At 41.7% G+C, this 17,454-nt stretch overlaps 1 protein-coding gene across 3 annotated transcripts; it reads right to left on the bottom strand.

Moving 5' to 3' along the window:
• Nucleotides 1–45: 45 nt before the first annotated feature.
• Nucleotides 46–15,927, bottom strand: GOLGA1 (golgin A1). 3 transcript variants are annotated; one of them, XM_061476571.1, is made up of 23 exons: nucleotides 15,808–15,927; nucleotides 15,105–15,414; nucleotides 13,492–13,582; nucleotides 12,923–12,997; nucleotides 12,336–12,433; nucleotides 11,798–11,830; nucleotides 10,950–11,078; nucleotides 10,470–10,639; nucleotides 9,972–10,083; nucleotides 9,755–9,850; nucleotides 9,409–9,534; nucleotides 8,713–8,808; nucleotides 8,190–8,285; nucleotides 7,793–7,945; nucleotides 7,466–7,561; nucleotides 6,660–6,749; nucleotides 6,172–6,274; nucleotides 5,609–5,766; nucleotides 5,122–5,280; nucleotides 4,539–4,598; nucleotides 3,750–3,920; nucleotides 3,129–3,215; nucleotides 46–2,565 (listed from the first exon to the last, which is right to left on the bottom strand). In XM_061476571.1, the coding sequence occupies exons 2-23, from the start codon at nucleotides 15,237–15,239 to the stop codon at nucleotides 2,485–2,487; spliced, it is 2,415 nt and encodes an 804-aa protein (XP_061332555.1). In that variant the 5' UTR covers nucleotides 15,240–15,414; nucleotides 15,808–15,927; the 3' UTR covers nucleotides 46–2,484. The 3 variants fall into 3 exon arrangements, with proteins under 3 accessions (XP_061332555.1, XP_061332554.1, XP_061332557.1); XM_061476570.1 differs by lacking the exon at nucleotides 15,808–15,927 and adding an exon at nucleotides 15,502–15,585; XM_061476573.1 differs by lacking the exon at nucleotides 15,808–15,927 and adding an exon at nucleotides 15,502–15,585 and having other exon boundaries at nucleotides 10,470–10,627.
• Between the last annotated feature and the right edge of the window lie 1,527 nt (nucleotides 15,928–17,454).

The following is a 17,454-nucleotide window of genomic DNA, read 5'->3' as shown; positions in this document are numbered from 1 at the left end:
AGCCCAGTGGAGATAACCAGAACTACAAAGAGAAAGAAATCGGAATTAGGGTTTTGATCCAAAATGTATTGCACCACAAATTTCATAGTGTTTCATAATACAATCCATATTTACAGCATAGAAGGAAAGAAATCCAATGGCCATAGAAAGGATTATATATATCACTTCTTATACAAGGAAAGTGCATTAGCTTTTTAATATATGTATACACACCATTCTTGCTCTGATCTCTAAAGAAAATCAACACTTAAGAACTTGTTTATGGTAAGTTGATCCTGTATGAGCTTTGAGATCTTAAGTGAAGTTGTGTTAGTGAGTATGTAATCTAAGATCTTGTTTTGTCACTCCATTCCAGGCTGCATGCACTGCTTTTCTCACTGTTCAGCAGTAACCTTTCAAGCCAGGATCAACATAAACCGATTAGTTGCTCAGTAGGCATCAGCGTGAGTAGAGGGAATCCTGTCCCCTAGTCTCAGGTCCCACAGAAATAGGGCAGAGCAAAGGGATATTCTGAAGCAAAAGATCTTAGAGAAGAAAAATCTTCCCAGAACCGACAGGGTTATCCTGCCCCTGCTTTGTTTCAGTAGAGAAACAACTGATACAAATCTACTCTTTGATTGTCTGTTTTCATATTAGAGCGGAGTTGTACCCTGCCCATGCACTTCTCTATGCCATCACTAAGTGACATGGATCAGGTTACTGAAAGACTGTGTTTGGACAAACCTTACTGTACTGAAAATCCTGTTGGTTTTCTTAACTTCAAATAAATATAACCTAGCTCTAAACTGAGGAGCATCACTTGTGCCAAGGTAACAGCTACTGTGAGTACCTGTGCCTGGGGTATGGCTGATGAACAAAAACTGGGGAGGCCACCTGGGTACAGATCTGCAGCACATTGACCACTCTGGTAACTGACCTCACGTGGAAGGAAACTCATCTTTACCACAAGGAGTGTGTGCACGGAAGCAGGGAGCAGCTCACATGCTGTATAACACTGCACCTTGACTGCTACCACCAAGGTCATCCAGACTCCATTAGCAAAGCTAAGTTAAAAACCTGAACACTAACTGTATCTCCACTAGAGAACAGGCTGAGTTTCTTGAACATATTTAATTAAAGTATTGTTAGTAACACAAACCTCATTGTAAGAGAATTACCAGAACTGGACCCTGCTCATCAAATTCCATACATTTGTCATTTTTTGAAAGTATGCCCCACATTAAGAAGTCAGATTTGCTGCTGCTGCCCATTTTAATCTAGATTTTGCAGTGGTGTTAACTGTGGGCAAAATTGTGCTTCCCCTTGAGGAGGCAAGCACCACCTTGGTCCCATTAAGAAGGAAGGAAAGCAAGTGCTGGAACAAAGAGATATTCATTAGGAGTCGAATTGTATCCTCAAAACCAAAAACCTCATGAGCAGCATTTCTTTTACCATGTAGTTAGGACACAGTTAACAGCCCACTGCATGTTCCTAACAGTTTTTAAGCATCAGTATTTGAAGTACAGAAAACCACAACCAAAGAGGCGGATACTGGTCATGAAGATTTGTTGCTAGCATAAAAATCAAAGTGTTTAGTACCAATATTCTTCACCCTTTGTCACTAGATTCTTTCTTAAATAAAAGGTATTTTCAGTGTGCATTTACGATACCTGGAATTCAGCTTTAAAAATTTAAAATGGTTTACTACCCCTTCTTCCCTACGCTAACAACCTATGGTACAGGCTTATAGATTAGTTTTCAAGGCGACTGAGTATTAGGTACTATAATTAAGACCATTTTAAATATTATTTTTCTTTAAGAAAAGTAAAATCAGACAACTCTAAAGTTGTGCTCTCAAATTAAATAATCATCATCAACATGCAGCCTTCAGGACTGCAGGCCGGGATATATGCACCTTAAATTACACAGTGATATGAAAAAATGCGAACTAGTAGTTATGTCAGTATAACAAGGCAAGGCAGATTTCTTTTTTGGTTAAAGCTCCTGCTCCTGTTCTTTGAAAGGCTTTTCAAACAGTCCACAACTCAATACAGTACTGCCAGTATTACTTGTTTATCCACTGCTTGCTTTCCACAGCGAGACAAGAAGCTTTACTGTGCCTAGAGTTGCTCAGCTCGAGCACTCCATAACAGAAGCTGGAATCACCATCGTAACAGATGCACGTGTTAGAAGCTTGAACTGCCAGCACCGCTATTAGTGAGGTTAACATTACCCTTTGGTGCCAAGAAAACAAGACTGATGAACACAAGGAGCTGACTTCTGTTAAGACTCCATCAAGACAACGGTCCCCAAGTCCAACTCAGAAGAGGTTTCAGTTTGTAGTGAAAATTTCTCCTTGCACAGTATTAGTTTTGTAAACAGTGTCAAAAGTTCTTGTACAAAATACTGCAATGACAGTGATTAAGACACACCTGAATTAGTGTGTTCAGCGTCCTTTTCACAGAAAAAAGTGGCTAGATGCTGACTGCCCATTTTCAGGTTCCCTTAAGGCCACAGTGTCCTTGGGCTTGAGATAGACGGCCGGATACTGCCTTTAGGAGATGGCTTTGACCCAAACCATGACATCTAGGACAGGAAGCACAGTAACATTATGCTAGGTTCACATACTTAAGAAGCTGAAGATTTGAAGAAGAAATAATATGGTACATAGGCACCTCCTCATCGTTTGATGGAAAGGACTATTTATAAACAGAATGCTGCAGCACTCATTTATGAGCAGTCACTAATAACCACATAGCCAGGGACATCTCATGAGGAGATTTCATCTCATGCAATGGAAAGCAGACACAGATCCAGGTGTTTAAGCTCAGCATCAAAACAACAAACCAGGAATTTGGCTTCCTACTTTTAAGCATTTCACTGTACTCTAGCAAGCAGCTTACAGCTTCCCTCCACAGACTGAGTCCACCAGGCAAAACTGCAGTCACTCCTCTGGAGCACCAGAAAGCTGCTATTTCCCCTCACTGAAATGGACAATTTCCAACATGTATGTATGTGATTAGCTAACATTTTAATAATAAACTACAGCATTTGGAAAAGATACTTCTCCTGATCTCCCAACACCTGAGAACTTTCATTCTACTGGCTGGGAGTACCGTTAGAAACTATGAGAGGAACAGACTCCTTACCTTGTACTCCAAAGTTTCTTTAAGCATGTTTTCTTCCTCTTGTGAAAAATTCAGTAACACAGATACAGCTTTAATAAGATGGAATGCCTGAAAGAAACCACAGTATTTTGTTGCTTATGATGCTCTGGCTCTAAAGTCTGGACTATGGTACAGCCCAGTTTGTCTGTAGGTTTGGTCACAGAGTTTTTAGTCACAGCTGGGAAGAGCAGACCAGCAGCCTTCCGTTGTCCCCAGTTCCCACAGACTAGGATAACCCATATCTTATTTCTTCCATTTGTGTTCCCTGGTCTTCTGATCTTTAACAGGGGTTTGCATATTTTGGGGAAAGACAACAAATGGGGAGCCTAGTTAATTACAGAGAAGCAGTTTAGCTCCTGCAGCATCCAGATCTTTAAGTTGCAGACAGAACTACCTCTTAGAAACTCACATTTCCCTTTCATTTAGTTCACAATAATCTGTATGTTCAAACATGTTACTGTTAGCTGTTTTGCTTCATTGTCCTGAATCAACTTTGTAAGTGTAAAAAGATGGAACTGGCATGGAAGCATCCTTCGCAGGTAACAGGGGGCAGTTTCTAGAGAAAGAGAGACTTAGAAAGAGAAGGTGAGTGTACATCTTTACCTCAGATTCCCGGCAGGACATGAATTTTAGTACAACGTGTTTAAGGTATTCGAAGTTTATCTCCCTTGAGTCATTTAAATCAGAGTTGTTTGTGACAGTCACAGAAGCATTAGGCACTTCAGAATTTGCTTTTTCACGTATTTCAGGTACCTCACTGTCAGGCCTTATTTTCTAAAAACAGAGAAAGACAAGTACACTCTAGACTCTATCAGCTTGACACTGGGAGAGCATCTAGGTCTGAGGTATCTAACACAGAGGGCTTGTATCCACAAGGTGGGTACAACCTGGGCATCAATAGGACAAGCTTCTCATCCTTCAGGAGATCACAGCAGAGAAGTGTCTTCACCTCTCCCTAGACTCTAGAACAGAAGCTAGTAGCTGCTACTGTACTGTACATGTACAGTACTCAAACCAGCATGGATTTTTTTCTTGAAGAGAAAAACAATTGTAAGAGGGATTAAAGGGGACCTTTCCCTGGGGCAGGTATCAGTCCCATGGTAAAACTTAGCTGAACAGCAGCTAAGTAGCAATCAAACCTCAGCTGTTCCCTCTACAGAGATGTATTAAATACCCAGACACAGATCTGTAGCTAAAGTTCTCCACTGCAGGAGCTGAGTGGTGACGGTTACCCATCTCACTCACCAATCTGCCTGCAAACATAAGGAAACTGCAGATACCCCTAGTAATACCAAAATGACACTCTAGCCAGCAGTCAAGCTTTTGGACTTAGTAGCGCAAATAACTATCAGCAAGTGCCAGCTGAAAAGACTGAAAAAGCATAACCCTTACCAACTCCTTCTGGAGGGTTTTCTTGAGTTCTGTCATTCTTTGCTGCAGTTGCTTTATCATCTGTAAGCACATCAAAGGATAGTGTCAACACAGCATTCACTGTCAGGATGTATTTTGACCCACAGATATCTGGAAAAACCCATGGCAAACAAATGTAATGAATGCAACAATCATTAAACGACGCTGACAGCTCTGAAGAAGCAACCTGAATGTCTTGCCTTTCTTAGCTGCACACACTAGCAGGAATGCGACAGGATACTTGAGTTTTCATGTGACAGTACAGTGGAAGTGAACAGAATTCACACAAAAGGGCTCTGCAGGAAAGCTGCAAATGATCATATCTGGTGCATCTTTCCTCCAAAACAGATAAGGATGCCTACAATTCTGGCTGCAGTTTTTAATCCACTGCTGCTAGATCCTTGTACAATCTGGAGGGGAAAAAAAGTTACTCACAAAATACCAGATTCAAATCACCATTTTGGTAAGCCTGTCCTTCTAATGCTGCAGCATGGGCAGCACCAATTATCTGGCATCCTAGTTAAGAGGGGAAAGACAATCAGCTGTTTCTGCTGTTTCAGTTCACCTTGTTTTTCTCAGCAATCTGCTGCTCCAGCTCTCTGTTATCCTTCTGAAGCTGAATGACATCTGCAACTGCTACCTCTCCGTTCTGTTCCACCACACAGTTTTCTGGAGAATGGAAATGCTTGTTCAAGGCTCTTGTCGACTCCTCTGGTTCTAAAGCCTATAAAACAGTGAATTGGAGAGAGATGACATTTTCAGCCCATGAACACTCCCAAGACAGAAAGTTAGACTTCTTTTTGGTGGTTGTATTTGGGTGTTTGGTGGTTGCTCTTTTAAAGCAGAAAACACTAGTGGCAGTCTAGTTGGCCAAATCTCTCCCTGGCCTGCTTATTACTTTTGGGACTGTCTCATTGGTTTCATAATGGTTCTCTCAAGATACATTATGAGTCAGATAAAATAAGGGGTTGCCTTTCATAAACCAGTCACAGCTCTGAGAGGAAACAGCTTTCTTTAGGAAGACAGGGAACAACAGGTAACAGTGGTCTCACATTTTTCTCCTGCTCTCTGGCCAAGAGGCACTCCTGCATCTGCAACTTCAGCTCATCAATTTCCTTTCTTGTCGTTTCTTCTTTCTCCACTGCTCGGTTATTACTTGCTTCTATGTCAGACTGCAACTGATGCATTTGCAGCAAGACAGCTTCATGATCTGAGAAAGGAGAGACCTGCTTAGTATCAGTCTACTGAATCAAATGCAGCTGCTCTTTAAGAATGTAAATAATCTTTCAAGCAAGTGCAGTTTAAGTGTTGCAGTGAAGTAGCAGGTTTTGATCTGTATCATATAGTCCACATTTTGTGCAAAACAATCATTTACAATAAGATTTCTAATTTTATGGTGTACAAATGTAAGACTGATTGAAAAAAGTGGGTTTGTTTTTAAAGGAGCAGCAGAGAGACTGTCCAGTTGCTAGTGAAGGATACAAGATCTTGAAAATTCTAATAGATTAAATATGGAAGAGAAATTACAATTATTACAATATACCAGGAAAGCCCAGAATTAGAGCCTGTATGTCAATAAAAGTTTTTGGGATACAACGGACTCATTTGGCCTAACCTTGACTGAGTTGTCTTAGTTCTTCTTTCTGTTTTAGAAGTGTATCACATTTTTCATCAATCAGTTGGTCTTTTTCCTTTATTAAAGAAGACAGATGTGAAACCTGCAAAGCAAGCAAACGTTAAAAATATAACACCGACAACACAACGTGGATGTTTGATCTATCCAGAGCCTCACAGAAGGCATCATCTCTATAATGCTGACCACATTAAAAAGCACTGAAGTCAATGTGCTGGTAGAGCTAAACCACACTGCTCCTGATGAACCCTGTGCCTCATAACCACCAGGTGGCAGCTGTAAAAGAGCCCTGAGCAAAACCAGAGATCACTTTCTACCCTGTCCTGGGTTCAGCTATAGCAGTCATTTTATTCTTTCTTAGTAGCTAGTAACTACTGTCTGACTGTTCTGATAACTTGGACCAAATCTAGCCTGGTCTGTGAAAGATGGGGAGCACCCAAATAGATTTTAGACTGTCGGTATTAACCAACCTGCTGTTGTAATTCCTCTCTCTGCTTTCGTGTTTCTTCTAGTGCTTTGGCAATTTCAACACTGACAGTCTCTCTGCTGCTCAATTCATTCTGCAAACCAAAAGTAATTGAGAGGTTACTCAAGACAATGAAAATCAAGTCAGTCTCCCATCTTGAATCCCAAATCTATTAGCAAATATAATTTATGACACACCATGATTTAAGTTTCTAAAGAATTGCTGTATTGTTTACAGCACTGCCACTATCTGCACATGTAAAAGCAACATAGAACTGATTTGAGAGGCCAAACATTTCAATGCTTAAAAAATCTTCTAGCTTGAAGTCTCTATTACAAAGAGGCAGCTGCTTCCTACAACTAATCTAACTGGAGTAACTCCAGTTGTGCATCCATGAGTACCTACAGAAAAAAACTTCCTAAAACCTAAAATTATAGTCAAAAGACTGAATAGAAGATGTAAATACTTGACCAACTTCAGCTTTTAACTTTTGTTTTCAATGCTATGAGTGGAATTTGATGTTGAACTATTCTGCATTCATTACTGCTCACAGGATTTAAAAGCTCTTCATGCCTGACAATACAGGAGTGGATTATTTCTGCCTGATTTAGGCAGACACAAGCATTGTTTCAGAAATGGATCAGCCATTTTGTAATGCTCCTCAAATTCATCTCTACTGAGTACCAAAAACAATTTACAGCATATGCAACCTGAATATAATGTGACTTCAAGCACTGAGAATGTAATACGCTTGGTTGGTAACTGTTTCTCAAAGTTCACTCTAACATCAGTGACCAATTGTGCCTTTACCTTTAGCCTGTTCAATTCAGACTCCTGTTTTTTTAAAGAACTCTCGTACTCTTCTCTGCTTCCATTAAGCATTTCATTTTCCTTCTCCAACTGGCTCTGTAAAATAAATATTGCTTTAATACTAAGTACATTTCTCCTAATGCTTTGCTTAAACAATTAAACACATCACATGCTTTGTCCACATTTAGTTTCTCAAAGTATAAGATCATCTATTATAATGCCAGGAGCGCTGAATAAGAACATTCAGACAACCTGCAAAGTGCACAGCCTGTATTAAAATAATGCTGTGAAGACTCACATTGTCTAGTGAACAGTTTCTGTACTTACAATCTTGTGTTGAGCAGCTGTTTTATCCAACTCCCAACCTGTTTCAAGAGCAGCAATTTGAGACTCCAGCCCAGTAATTTTCTGATCGTACTGATGTTTCTCACTTAAAATCTGTTGCTGTAGTTTACTTCTTTCATCCTCTACATCAGTTTGCTGAAGAGCAATAAAATACACTGTGTTAATAAAATGGTATTTTGAAGCTCTGATAAGAACTGGATGCTATTCCACGAGACACACACTGAAACTGAAGCAACACTGTTAAGTTTGGCACAGACACTGGTTTAGCAGACAAACAGCAAGAAAACACTTGAGCAACAAAAACTGAGAAGGTGGTCTCTCTGGAGATGCTGAAGACTAATCTAGTACTGGATAGTGAAAGATTGTGCAGGACACTCACCAGCTTCTGGATCTTCAGATCCTGCTCAGCAGCTGCTTCCTTGCTCTTTCTCAATTCTTCTGTCACAATCTGCAGTTTCTGTTCCAGTTCTTTATTCTAAAATATAACCATTAAATGCCTTACCTATTGGCATCTATGTTACTGGAAAAAATGTACAGGATGTGGGATGATCCAGTAGGGGAAAGCAAACATTAAACCATGAAACCACACAGTTCAGAAAGGCTGCCTATTTGACACAAACTGCTTTTAAAACTTCTTCACAACACCACCCCTGGCAATGCTTGCACTGCAGCTATTTGTTTGTCAGGATAGGGAAGATATGCAAGAAATCTCTAACTTCAGAGCCACCAAGCCCTTCTTCACACTGACCAGAGACACTGATCAATTAGACTTTCTTTTTAAGACTAAATGTGACACACAGTCTCACCTTGGGCTGACAGCACAAGTGCAGTGAGGGGAGGAGCTATAAGGCATAAAGAGACTGGAAAGAGGGAGAATATGTGGTAAATTAAAACACACTTACTTGTGTTTCCAACTGGTTCACAGTGTCAGTGTGGTGCATTCTGTCTGTCAGTACCTGCTGCCTGGTTTCATCCAGCTTCTGCTCCAGAGTAGCTTTCTGAAGATTACATTGAGGTGAAGAACAGGAGGAAGAACAAAGAGGTAAGTCCTTGGTGTTGGTTGTTTTTTTAAATTCCCATTTTTCTTTTTAGTTCATGAATAAGGTCAAACTAAAATGGAAATTATTTTGATGTGCAACACAGCTTTGTCTCGGGAACTAGCAGGTTAAATGTTACTGCACTGGGCCTCCACAGATCACACTGCCCTGGATGGCACCATTAAGAATGGGAGATTCATTGGCACCCTGTCATGATCCAGATGTAAACTCTCAGCAGCAGCTAGGTCATGGTTTTCTAAGCCAGGCCAAGTTTAAGGCATTAAACAAAAGATTTTTATGAAAGCTTAACTTTCTGCGTAAACAGACAATGCAGAAACACCAATAATGACACCTGTGCACTACCTACATGAGCAGACTCAATGTAGCCACCCACAGAATTCTATCCAGCACAGACAGCACATCAACATACACTGAAGGGACAAGTGTACCTGCATTGTATCATCATATATTCTTTCCATGTGTTGAGATATATGTCCTCAAAAAAAAAACCCAAATCTCATTCAGGTTACACTTATAACTAGTCTATAAATGTATCATTACCTCTTTGAGTAGCTCCTGCACATGTTCATCCCCTGACAGGTTTCTTTCCAGCTTTTTTTCCAAGGAAGACACTTTTTCCTGCAGCTGCTCAGTAAGTTTATTCCTCTCAGCAAATTCAAAAGTCATCTGTGAGAACAAGAAATGACAGAATCTTTTTTGTAGTGAAGCTTTCAGCTAATCCATTGTGATTTGACTTTGAAAAGTGATTAGAAAGAGAAAAGTCCTATCTGAAAAGACAACATGATCCTAAAACACTTTCCAGGCAACAAATTCCCAACTCACAGTGCATTACCCAAGTGTACACCTTTATATCAGCCAACAACAGATGCATATGCAAACACTTAACCTTTTGCTTGTGTTGCTCATATTCCATCTTCAGAGACTCATGCTCTGCCTGTAACGTTTCCAATCTCTTCTCACAACCAGAACCAGCGACTCGAGCCTGAAAATTGAGAAATCACTTGCTTTGAAACTTAGATTTCCAAACCCACATAAGCGATATCTAATCTAATTTCAGCAGACAAGGAGCTCTTTGAATCAAATCTCACTTAACTCAAACTTACATTTTGCAAGTCTACAGAAAGCTGCTGAATGACAGTTTGTAGCTCCTGTTCTCTTAACTCCAGAGCAGTGATCTTACTTTCTGCATGTGTTTCAGCTGTCATTAGTTCATCCCTTCACGGAAAGAGAATTTAAAAAGGTGACACAATGCTCCAGAAAAATAATCTTTAGCAGATAATTCTGCTGCTTATAAAAAGAGACTGATTTTCTTGTCCTAAAACCAGCCACTTCTTTATTATACATTTTCCAAAGAAAGCTACAGTTAAGCATTCAAACAATGAAAGAAAGAAATCATAACAGGTTTATAAACCCTAAACAAGTACTTAATTGGCTTGAAAAATAATAAAGTTGGCATTCACATCCACATCAGCATATTGAGAAGCAATTATTCAGTCAACTCATTACATATATAAACTCTTCCCCAAAACACAAAACTAGGCATGAAATAAAAGCAAAGGAGAAATGCACATGCTGCTTCTCCTGAAACATCACATCCATACCTCTGTGCCTCCAGCTCCAAGAACTGCTTCTGCAACTCCTGAAGGTCTTTCCTTAGGCCTGATGACTCGTTGCTTTGATCCCGAAGCACCTCTTTAGTGTGGCTTAGTTCTCGAGCACATGCCTCTAGTTCCTGCTCTGCTTTGCTCAGAGATTCTTCCTTTTTCAAAAGCTGAATATTAGAACATTGTCTTTGACAACACAGATGACCCGGTAATACTGATCAAGCCTTCTCACTGAAATTTGTCTTTTTTTAACTAATCAGCTGAATTATGCGAGATAATAAAAAACTCCCAGAAAAGTCACTGTTGAAATAAACCATGTAATATTGCAGGCAGATACCTACTGTTAAGGTTTTGACACTGACAGAGACTGTATACAAGCACAAAGGCTAAAGAAAATAATGCAGAGCTACCACTAACTTGGTATTCTACCAGAAATTTTAGGAAAGGGAGAAAAAAAAAAGGTTAAAATAATCTTACCATGTGTTTAACTTTGGCAATCTCCTGCTGCTGAAAGCCCTCCAGTTCATCAATGTCATCTCTTTTCTGAAAAAGGTTCAAACTCGTCTCCCTTATTTCTTGTAATTGTCTCTCAAGTATTTTCTTTTCCTGATAAACCAACAAAAACAAAAGGAAACCAAGAATACTTGCATGCTCAAGTCACTGGAAGTTTAGAACTCTCTGGGAAAGGAATCTTGTCTTGCAGCCATAAGGCTCTGATGGTGCTGCATGCAGAACTAGAAACTCTCCCACACTCATACTGCAGTAGGTAATGTGGAACAAATTACCAAACTTCAAAGATCTCAACCCCCCCTTCATATTCATCACATTGCAGCCAATGATCACCTGATTGAACTCTAAAATAGACAGCAAACAGTACCGTGTTTAACGTCTTCATAATCAGCAGATACTTTAAAATAGACTAACCTACACAGCTCTAACTACAAGACTGAAATCCTGTATCAAAAAAAAATCCCTACCAAATAGTTCCATTTATTTGATGAAACAGATGACTTCAAAGTCACTATCTCCTGCATCCCAGCTGCCTCCTCTGTAGTAAAGGAGGCTATTGTTCCACCTTACAGAAGTACATCTTTCTCACTGCAACCCATCATTTTTTACTTCTCCATTGAAAAATAACTCCAGAAATATCTCCTGATACACAGATAATGTTTGGCCTCTCCCACTGACCAAAGATCAAACAATAGAAAGGGCTGGTTGAGCTGTAGGAAGTGTGCAGGCTGGTGTTTACAAACACACACACACACACACACACACACACACACAGAGACACATTAAAACCAAACAAAGGCCCAAAGGTTAATTACCTTTTCAACTTGACCCAGCTTTTCCATCCACTCCTGAACAAGAAAGAAAGAAGGGGAAAAAATAAATACCTATTTTTAGACTTCCAAGGACAGCAATTATAGTAATCAAATTGTTAACAGAGATACTGAGCTGTGGTAATGGCTAAAAAAAGTAATCAGCAAAAGGAAAGTAACAGCTAGTGTTTTAATACATAAAGGCTGAAGAATCATTTATGCTACCTGAATAAGCTTTACGCAAGTAAAATGAAAGTGACATCAGGCCTACTGCAATTGAATCTTACACAAGTGCAAGCTTAATCTTTCATTAGAAATTGTTGTGGCCTGGTTTTAAAACAGTAGGAGCAGTCAGAACAACAACAAGTCCCACATCATTTCTGGCACTTGAACTTAATGCTCCCTTCTTTCCTCAGTGCTGCCACAGTAGGCACACACACTGCCAAACAACTGTTTTAATTAATGGTGACACCGGCTTAAAACATCAAGGTCATGCACCCTGATCTCCACAGACAGTCAAAAGTCGAGTTGTTCAAGCTATTACCTGGTCCTTTTTCTCTAAGGCCAATGCCATTCCTTCAGCCATCTTGGCGCGACTGGCCTGGTGAGCTTCATTCTGCTCCTGAAACTTCCTCATGGAGGCTATCAACAGAGAATCACCAGCTATGATAAAAACTCATCTCTTAAAATTGCTTCTCAATTTTCTCTAAGATATTTATAACTTTAAAGAGCTGCTTCTGCAAGTAATTAGCCCCATCTTGACTCTCTAGCACTTACGCTGTGCCACTTACTACCTCACACTGCTTGTACATTGGGCAAATGCCAGAAATAACAGACTGCAGAAATCCTGCTCCTTACTGGTTTGTAACAAAGCTGTAAGTTTCCAAGAGGTCTCTCCTGCACATTAGCCCCAAATTTGGCAAAAGGAGTCTAACAAGAGCTTTGTTCAGCAGCCAGCAAACAACCACTGCTTTTTACACTGTAAACAAGGCAAGAACTTGGGTTCTAATTCTTCGCAACCTTAAGGGACACAGCTTGAAAGGAAATTATTAAAACATCTGAATGTCAACCCCCTTCCCTTCCAACCATAACAATTTTCAGCTTAAGAAAAGGAGAAAGAGAAGTACATACAATCCTGATGCTTTTCTAATGCATTTTCAAGCTTCTCTTTTATCTTCTGCAAGTTTCGGATCTGATCAGCATAATCTTGTGGGAGGAGGGAGAAGCACAGACCAGGAATGAACAGACATTGGGGAAGGAAATTTTTAGGGAAGGAAAAAAAAAAAAGAAATAAAAAAGAAAAAAGGATGAGTGGAAAATGACGATGATTTTCTCCATCAGAAAATCATTCCTGCTGAGGAAATCTTGGGTGACAGTAACAATGAACACAAGCAAATAGTTTTGACTGTCCACAGGGTAAATGGTACAAACAGGGGGACCTGTCCCAGGTGTGCTACTTACACAAAATGGGGCAATACCAGAGAATGTGTTGTGAAATGAGCAGAAAAGGGTCAGTCATCTTTATAAAAAAAATCTGTTATACTGGATGCTACCAAGATGCCAATAAACAGGGTTGCTACAAATAATTAAAACAAAAGCCCAAACCCTAAACCCATGTACTTTTAATAAGTTAAAATGCTTTAGCTCAAAGGAAAGTATCTGCTGAAGTAACAGGTTTTTATATGTATCAGGACACATACCAGACAGCTTGACCTCCAGTTTTCTGATTTGTTCATTTCTTCTGAACAACTGGGATGAAAGATCCTCTCTAGAGCTGCTTCCATCAGAAGCCTGGTAGGGAAACAACACTCAGGTGACTTACGAGATCTAGAAAAAGTGATCCTGCCATATATTAAGTCTGTGATAACAAACACTATCCCACCTTCTGTTTTGCACATAAAGGGGAAAGTTGCCCTAGCGCAGCAGAATGTGTAGAAAGTGCTGAAGAAGAAAAACACTAAGGGCTTAAATCATCAGCTCTGCAATGCTGGCCTGTTCCATGTAATACACAATGCTTTTAAATGAAGCTACAGCTGAAAGCTGTTTGTTCAAACTGATCACTGAGGAGATGGCATAACAGAACAACTATGGGGGATACAGACCAGGTTTTACAGTGCAGGCTTCAGGATGGGGCAAAGTGAAAGTCCTGAAAAGCTAAGTAGAAAAAGAAACCGTGGGATAAGCTCATGCAAGCACTAGTCTTTCCATGGAAAATTCACTGTGTAGCTGACATATGATTCTCTATAGGTTCTTTTTTTTCTCCAAAATAATCAGTATTAAGAGCAGTTAAATGAATATTGCTGAAACAACCAATTCTCAGAGATTCTCTGAAAACCACTCAAGACTTCAGCCACCATCATTATGTTTTCTGTTCTCTATACACGCAAAGTGGTAAATGCAATTTCTACACGAGACTATTAAGCACAAAAAACACAACCAGAAAACCACAAGACTGATGCATTTCCATTGTAAAATGTATTTAAACACCACAGGCCCCAACATTCTGCTTAACAAAACTGGAATTTCAGCTGGGCTTCAGAGGAAAGCAAGTTAAACCTCAAGAGCATAAATACCTTCTTCATTCTGCAGGCAGCAAACCAGAACGATAAAGCGACTCGCTGCATGGTTGACACACGGGTGCTGTCAGCTCCAGCACTGGCACTACACTGTCCCCTAATCCATGTTTTCAAACATACGACAGCCACCAAGGGGCAGAGGTGCCAGAGCACTACAGGGTTTCATTTAACCCACACACTCCTGGACTTATACAACTTGCTAAAACAGTGCTTTATAATGAAAGAGAGCTTAGACCAGACAGTGGAGGAACTACAATAGTTTTGAGTGCAACAGAACGGTGGACACATTCTTGGCAGGGGCATAACCAATACTCTTGAGTAGGAAGAGTACCAGCAAGCCAAGAGGTAAACATAGGTTCATAATAAGATGATAACTAGCATCCTGTTTGCTTTCCTGTTGCTGCAGTAATTAGTTTTACAAATAGATATCTTACAGGCTACTACAGCTTTATTCACTAATTTATAACTGTTTAACAGTATTTTGTATTGAGACAGCTTTATAACTCACATTTACATGGGAATAAACCTCCTGGTAACCCCTATGGTTAACATACAAACATTTTCTCCTCAGTACTTCAGCTTATTCGAGCTAACAATTCACGTATGCATTAAGGGGTACCCCTCCAGAGACACCACAATACGTGCTCAACTCATACACCAAACTTCAAACTGTTGTTTACAAAGCCATACTGGAAACGCTGTAAGAGAAATCACACTCAAAGCAAGGTGTAACTTACAAAGTCATCTCCGGAGTCTGCTCCCATGGACGTGATTGACTCCTTGCTGACAGACCTGGGTATCCGGGCAGCTCCCCCTGGCCTGGGTGCAATCGCTGCCTCTTCTGCTATCTTCTTCTTCAGCTTCGCAAACATTTTACTGCTCTGCTGAACTGCGATATCCAGGTACTTCGAAAAGCCACCACCTCCAATATACTTAATACAGTGTCACTCTGTTTAAAGCTCCCAGATGCCGAGAGTTAATTTTGTGCCTCATCCACCTGCTTATTGCATTTCTAGTTCCATTAAAGCCTTCACAGCCTAACAGTACCTGCAAATGAAACGGACAGGGTTTCCACACTAAAAATTTCTACTTATTAAGTGCTTAAAGATAAATAAATGCCTTTTACTATCAGACCTGTTACAATACACGATCAGAACCCCTCCAAACCGAGCCCAGACAAACCCAAACCGTGACAGTCTTGAGGCACGGCCAGTCTCTGCCGGGACAGGCAGGCACCGGCGGCCTGTTGCGGGAGCGGTGTGTCCGCAGCCCGGCCCACACTCACAGGCGAGGGAAGCCCGGGACCGGTCCCTGTCAGGCCCGTCCGTCCCCAACAGGCCGGCCCGCGGCGGCGTCTGCCGCATTCCGAGGCAACCGCGGTCCGGTCACCGCCGGCCGAGCGCTGCAACCGGGCCACCCCTCATCCCGGCCCCCTCTCACCGCCCATGGCCTGGCCTGGCCTCGCCGCTGCCGCCACCGGGACCCCACGGCCGCCGCCGCCGCCGCCGCTTCCCCTGACGACGCTGACCCGGAAGCGCCGCGCGGGCCGGAAGCGGCGCGGATGTGTGCGCAGGCGCGGTGGGAGCCGCCCCGGCTCCGGTGGCGAAGCAGGGGTTGTGGATGGTGGAGTCTGTGAGCGGCCGGTGTGAGGGAACGAGGAACGTCCGCAGCAACGGCGGAGAAACGGCGGGACAGCGAGCACCCGGGGAACGGGAGCGCAGCACTGCGGGGTGTCACCCGCCCCGGCTGCTCCGGGCTGTGGTACCTCAAGATCCCCATCAGCGACACAAACATCACTTCTTCCTCCCAAAGACACCGAGAACAACGGCAGAACCGTTTCTGGTATTACCCGGCTTTGGTGGCAAGTCACAGAGTCTGATTTGCTCCAAAAAAAATGTTTATTTATATATGTATCTATATAGTTTTAAGTAAAATATCTGTTTTTACCAAAATACGATATACAGGCACACAGTTGTAAAATAACTTTCAACCAGTTCACTATAAAATTACTTTTGGTAATAAATAATCCGATTCTCAGTGGCAAACTGCTCCTCCTGCCCGAGGCACGGACCCTCACACCGTGCCCTCCCTCTCCCATCTGCATTCCCTTGTCCAAACCTTGGCCAGGTAGAAGCAATTTGTGCTTTTTAGCCTGTGTGAGGTGGAATCCTGCTCATGAAGAGTCACTTGGGACCAAGAAGTGGTAATAAGCACATGGCAAAAGAAATCTGCAATCACTGGGGCAGATACTCACACCAGGCTTTTACCCTCAAAGGAAGAGCTGCGCTGCGCACAGGGCTGCTTCAGGCCAGCAAGTTGCACCCAAGTTTCTTGTCGATGGGAATGAAACGAGGATCTCTAAGGGGAAAACAGCTATGCATGCATCTGGGCAGCTGGCACGTTAGTAAGTCAGTAGGAATTCAGAGACGCTCCTTAATCCCCCAAAAGATCTGTCAAGTTCAGAAATCATGAACTAAATCTCTCAGTCGAGACAAGAGTTACGGTTTGGAAAGGGGGGGGGGGGGGAAATGTGGCTTACTTTGACTCCTAAATATAAAGCAGATACATGTTTAATGTGTTCTTCCCCTCCTCTATTTGTGGACATCCAGATCGTCCAAGCACTTGTTGGATGTTTGGTCACAGAAACAGTATTGCTGTAAAAGTCAAGGATACTAAAAATGTACTAGAGCCACCTCAGGAATGTAGAAACCCTGCTCCGGAGATCTATTCCCCATCCTCTGCACCAGCCTCCCGCACGCAGATGCTGACTGCAGCCAGTCTGACATTAGAGAGTTGCACAGAGCAGCTTTCAGCCACCAATACTAAGCAGCCACGTAACATGGAAAGGGCAGGATGGAACAAGGGCTCTGCCGCGGCTATCGGTGGTCTGTAGTCAGAGCAGTTCCTGAAAGGGAATCTAACACAGGTAAAGCTTTTACAAAAGAAGCCTCAAGACAAGAAAGTTGTTCAGACAGATCCCAAGCTTTTTAGCTTTCCAGGAAAAGTAGACTTGAAGCACAGTTACAGCACAGGGAAGGTGGCAGGAAAGGAGAGGTGTTTCACAGCAGCATGCCAGGGGTGACCCTT

The sequence above is a fragment of the Pezoporus flaviventris genome, unplaced genomic scaffold (genome assembly GCF_033815535.1).
Source record: "Pezoporus flaviventris isolate CSIRO_AGI_PZ_B2104156 unplaced genomic scaffold, CSIRO_AGI_Pfla_v1 ptg000097l, whole genome shotgun sequence".
In the NCBI taxonomy this organism is placed as follows: Eukaryota; Metazoa; Chordata; class Aves; order Psittaciformes; family Psittacidae; genus Pezoporus; species Pezoporus flaviventris.
This window is presented reverse-complemented; position numbering and strand designations above follow the sequence as displayed.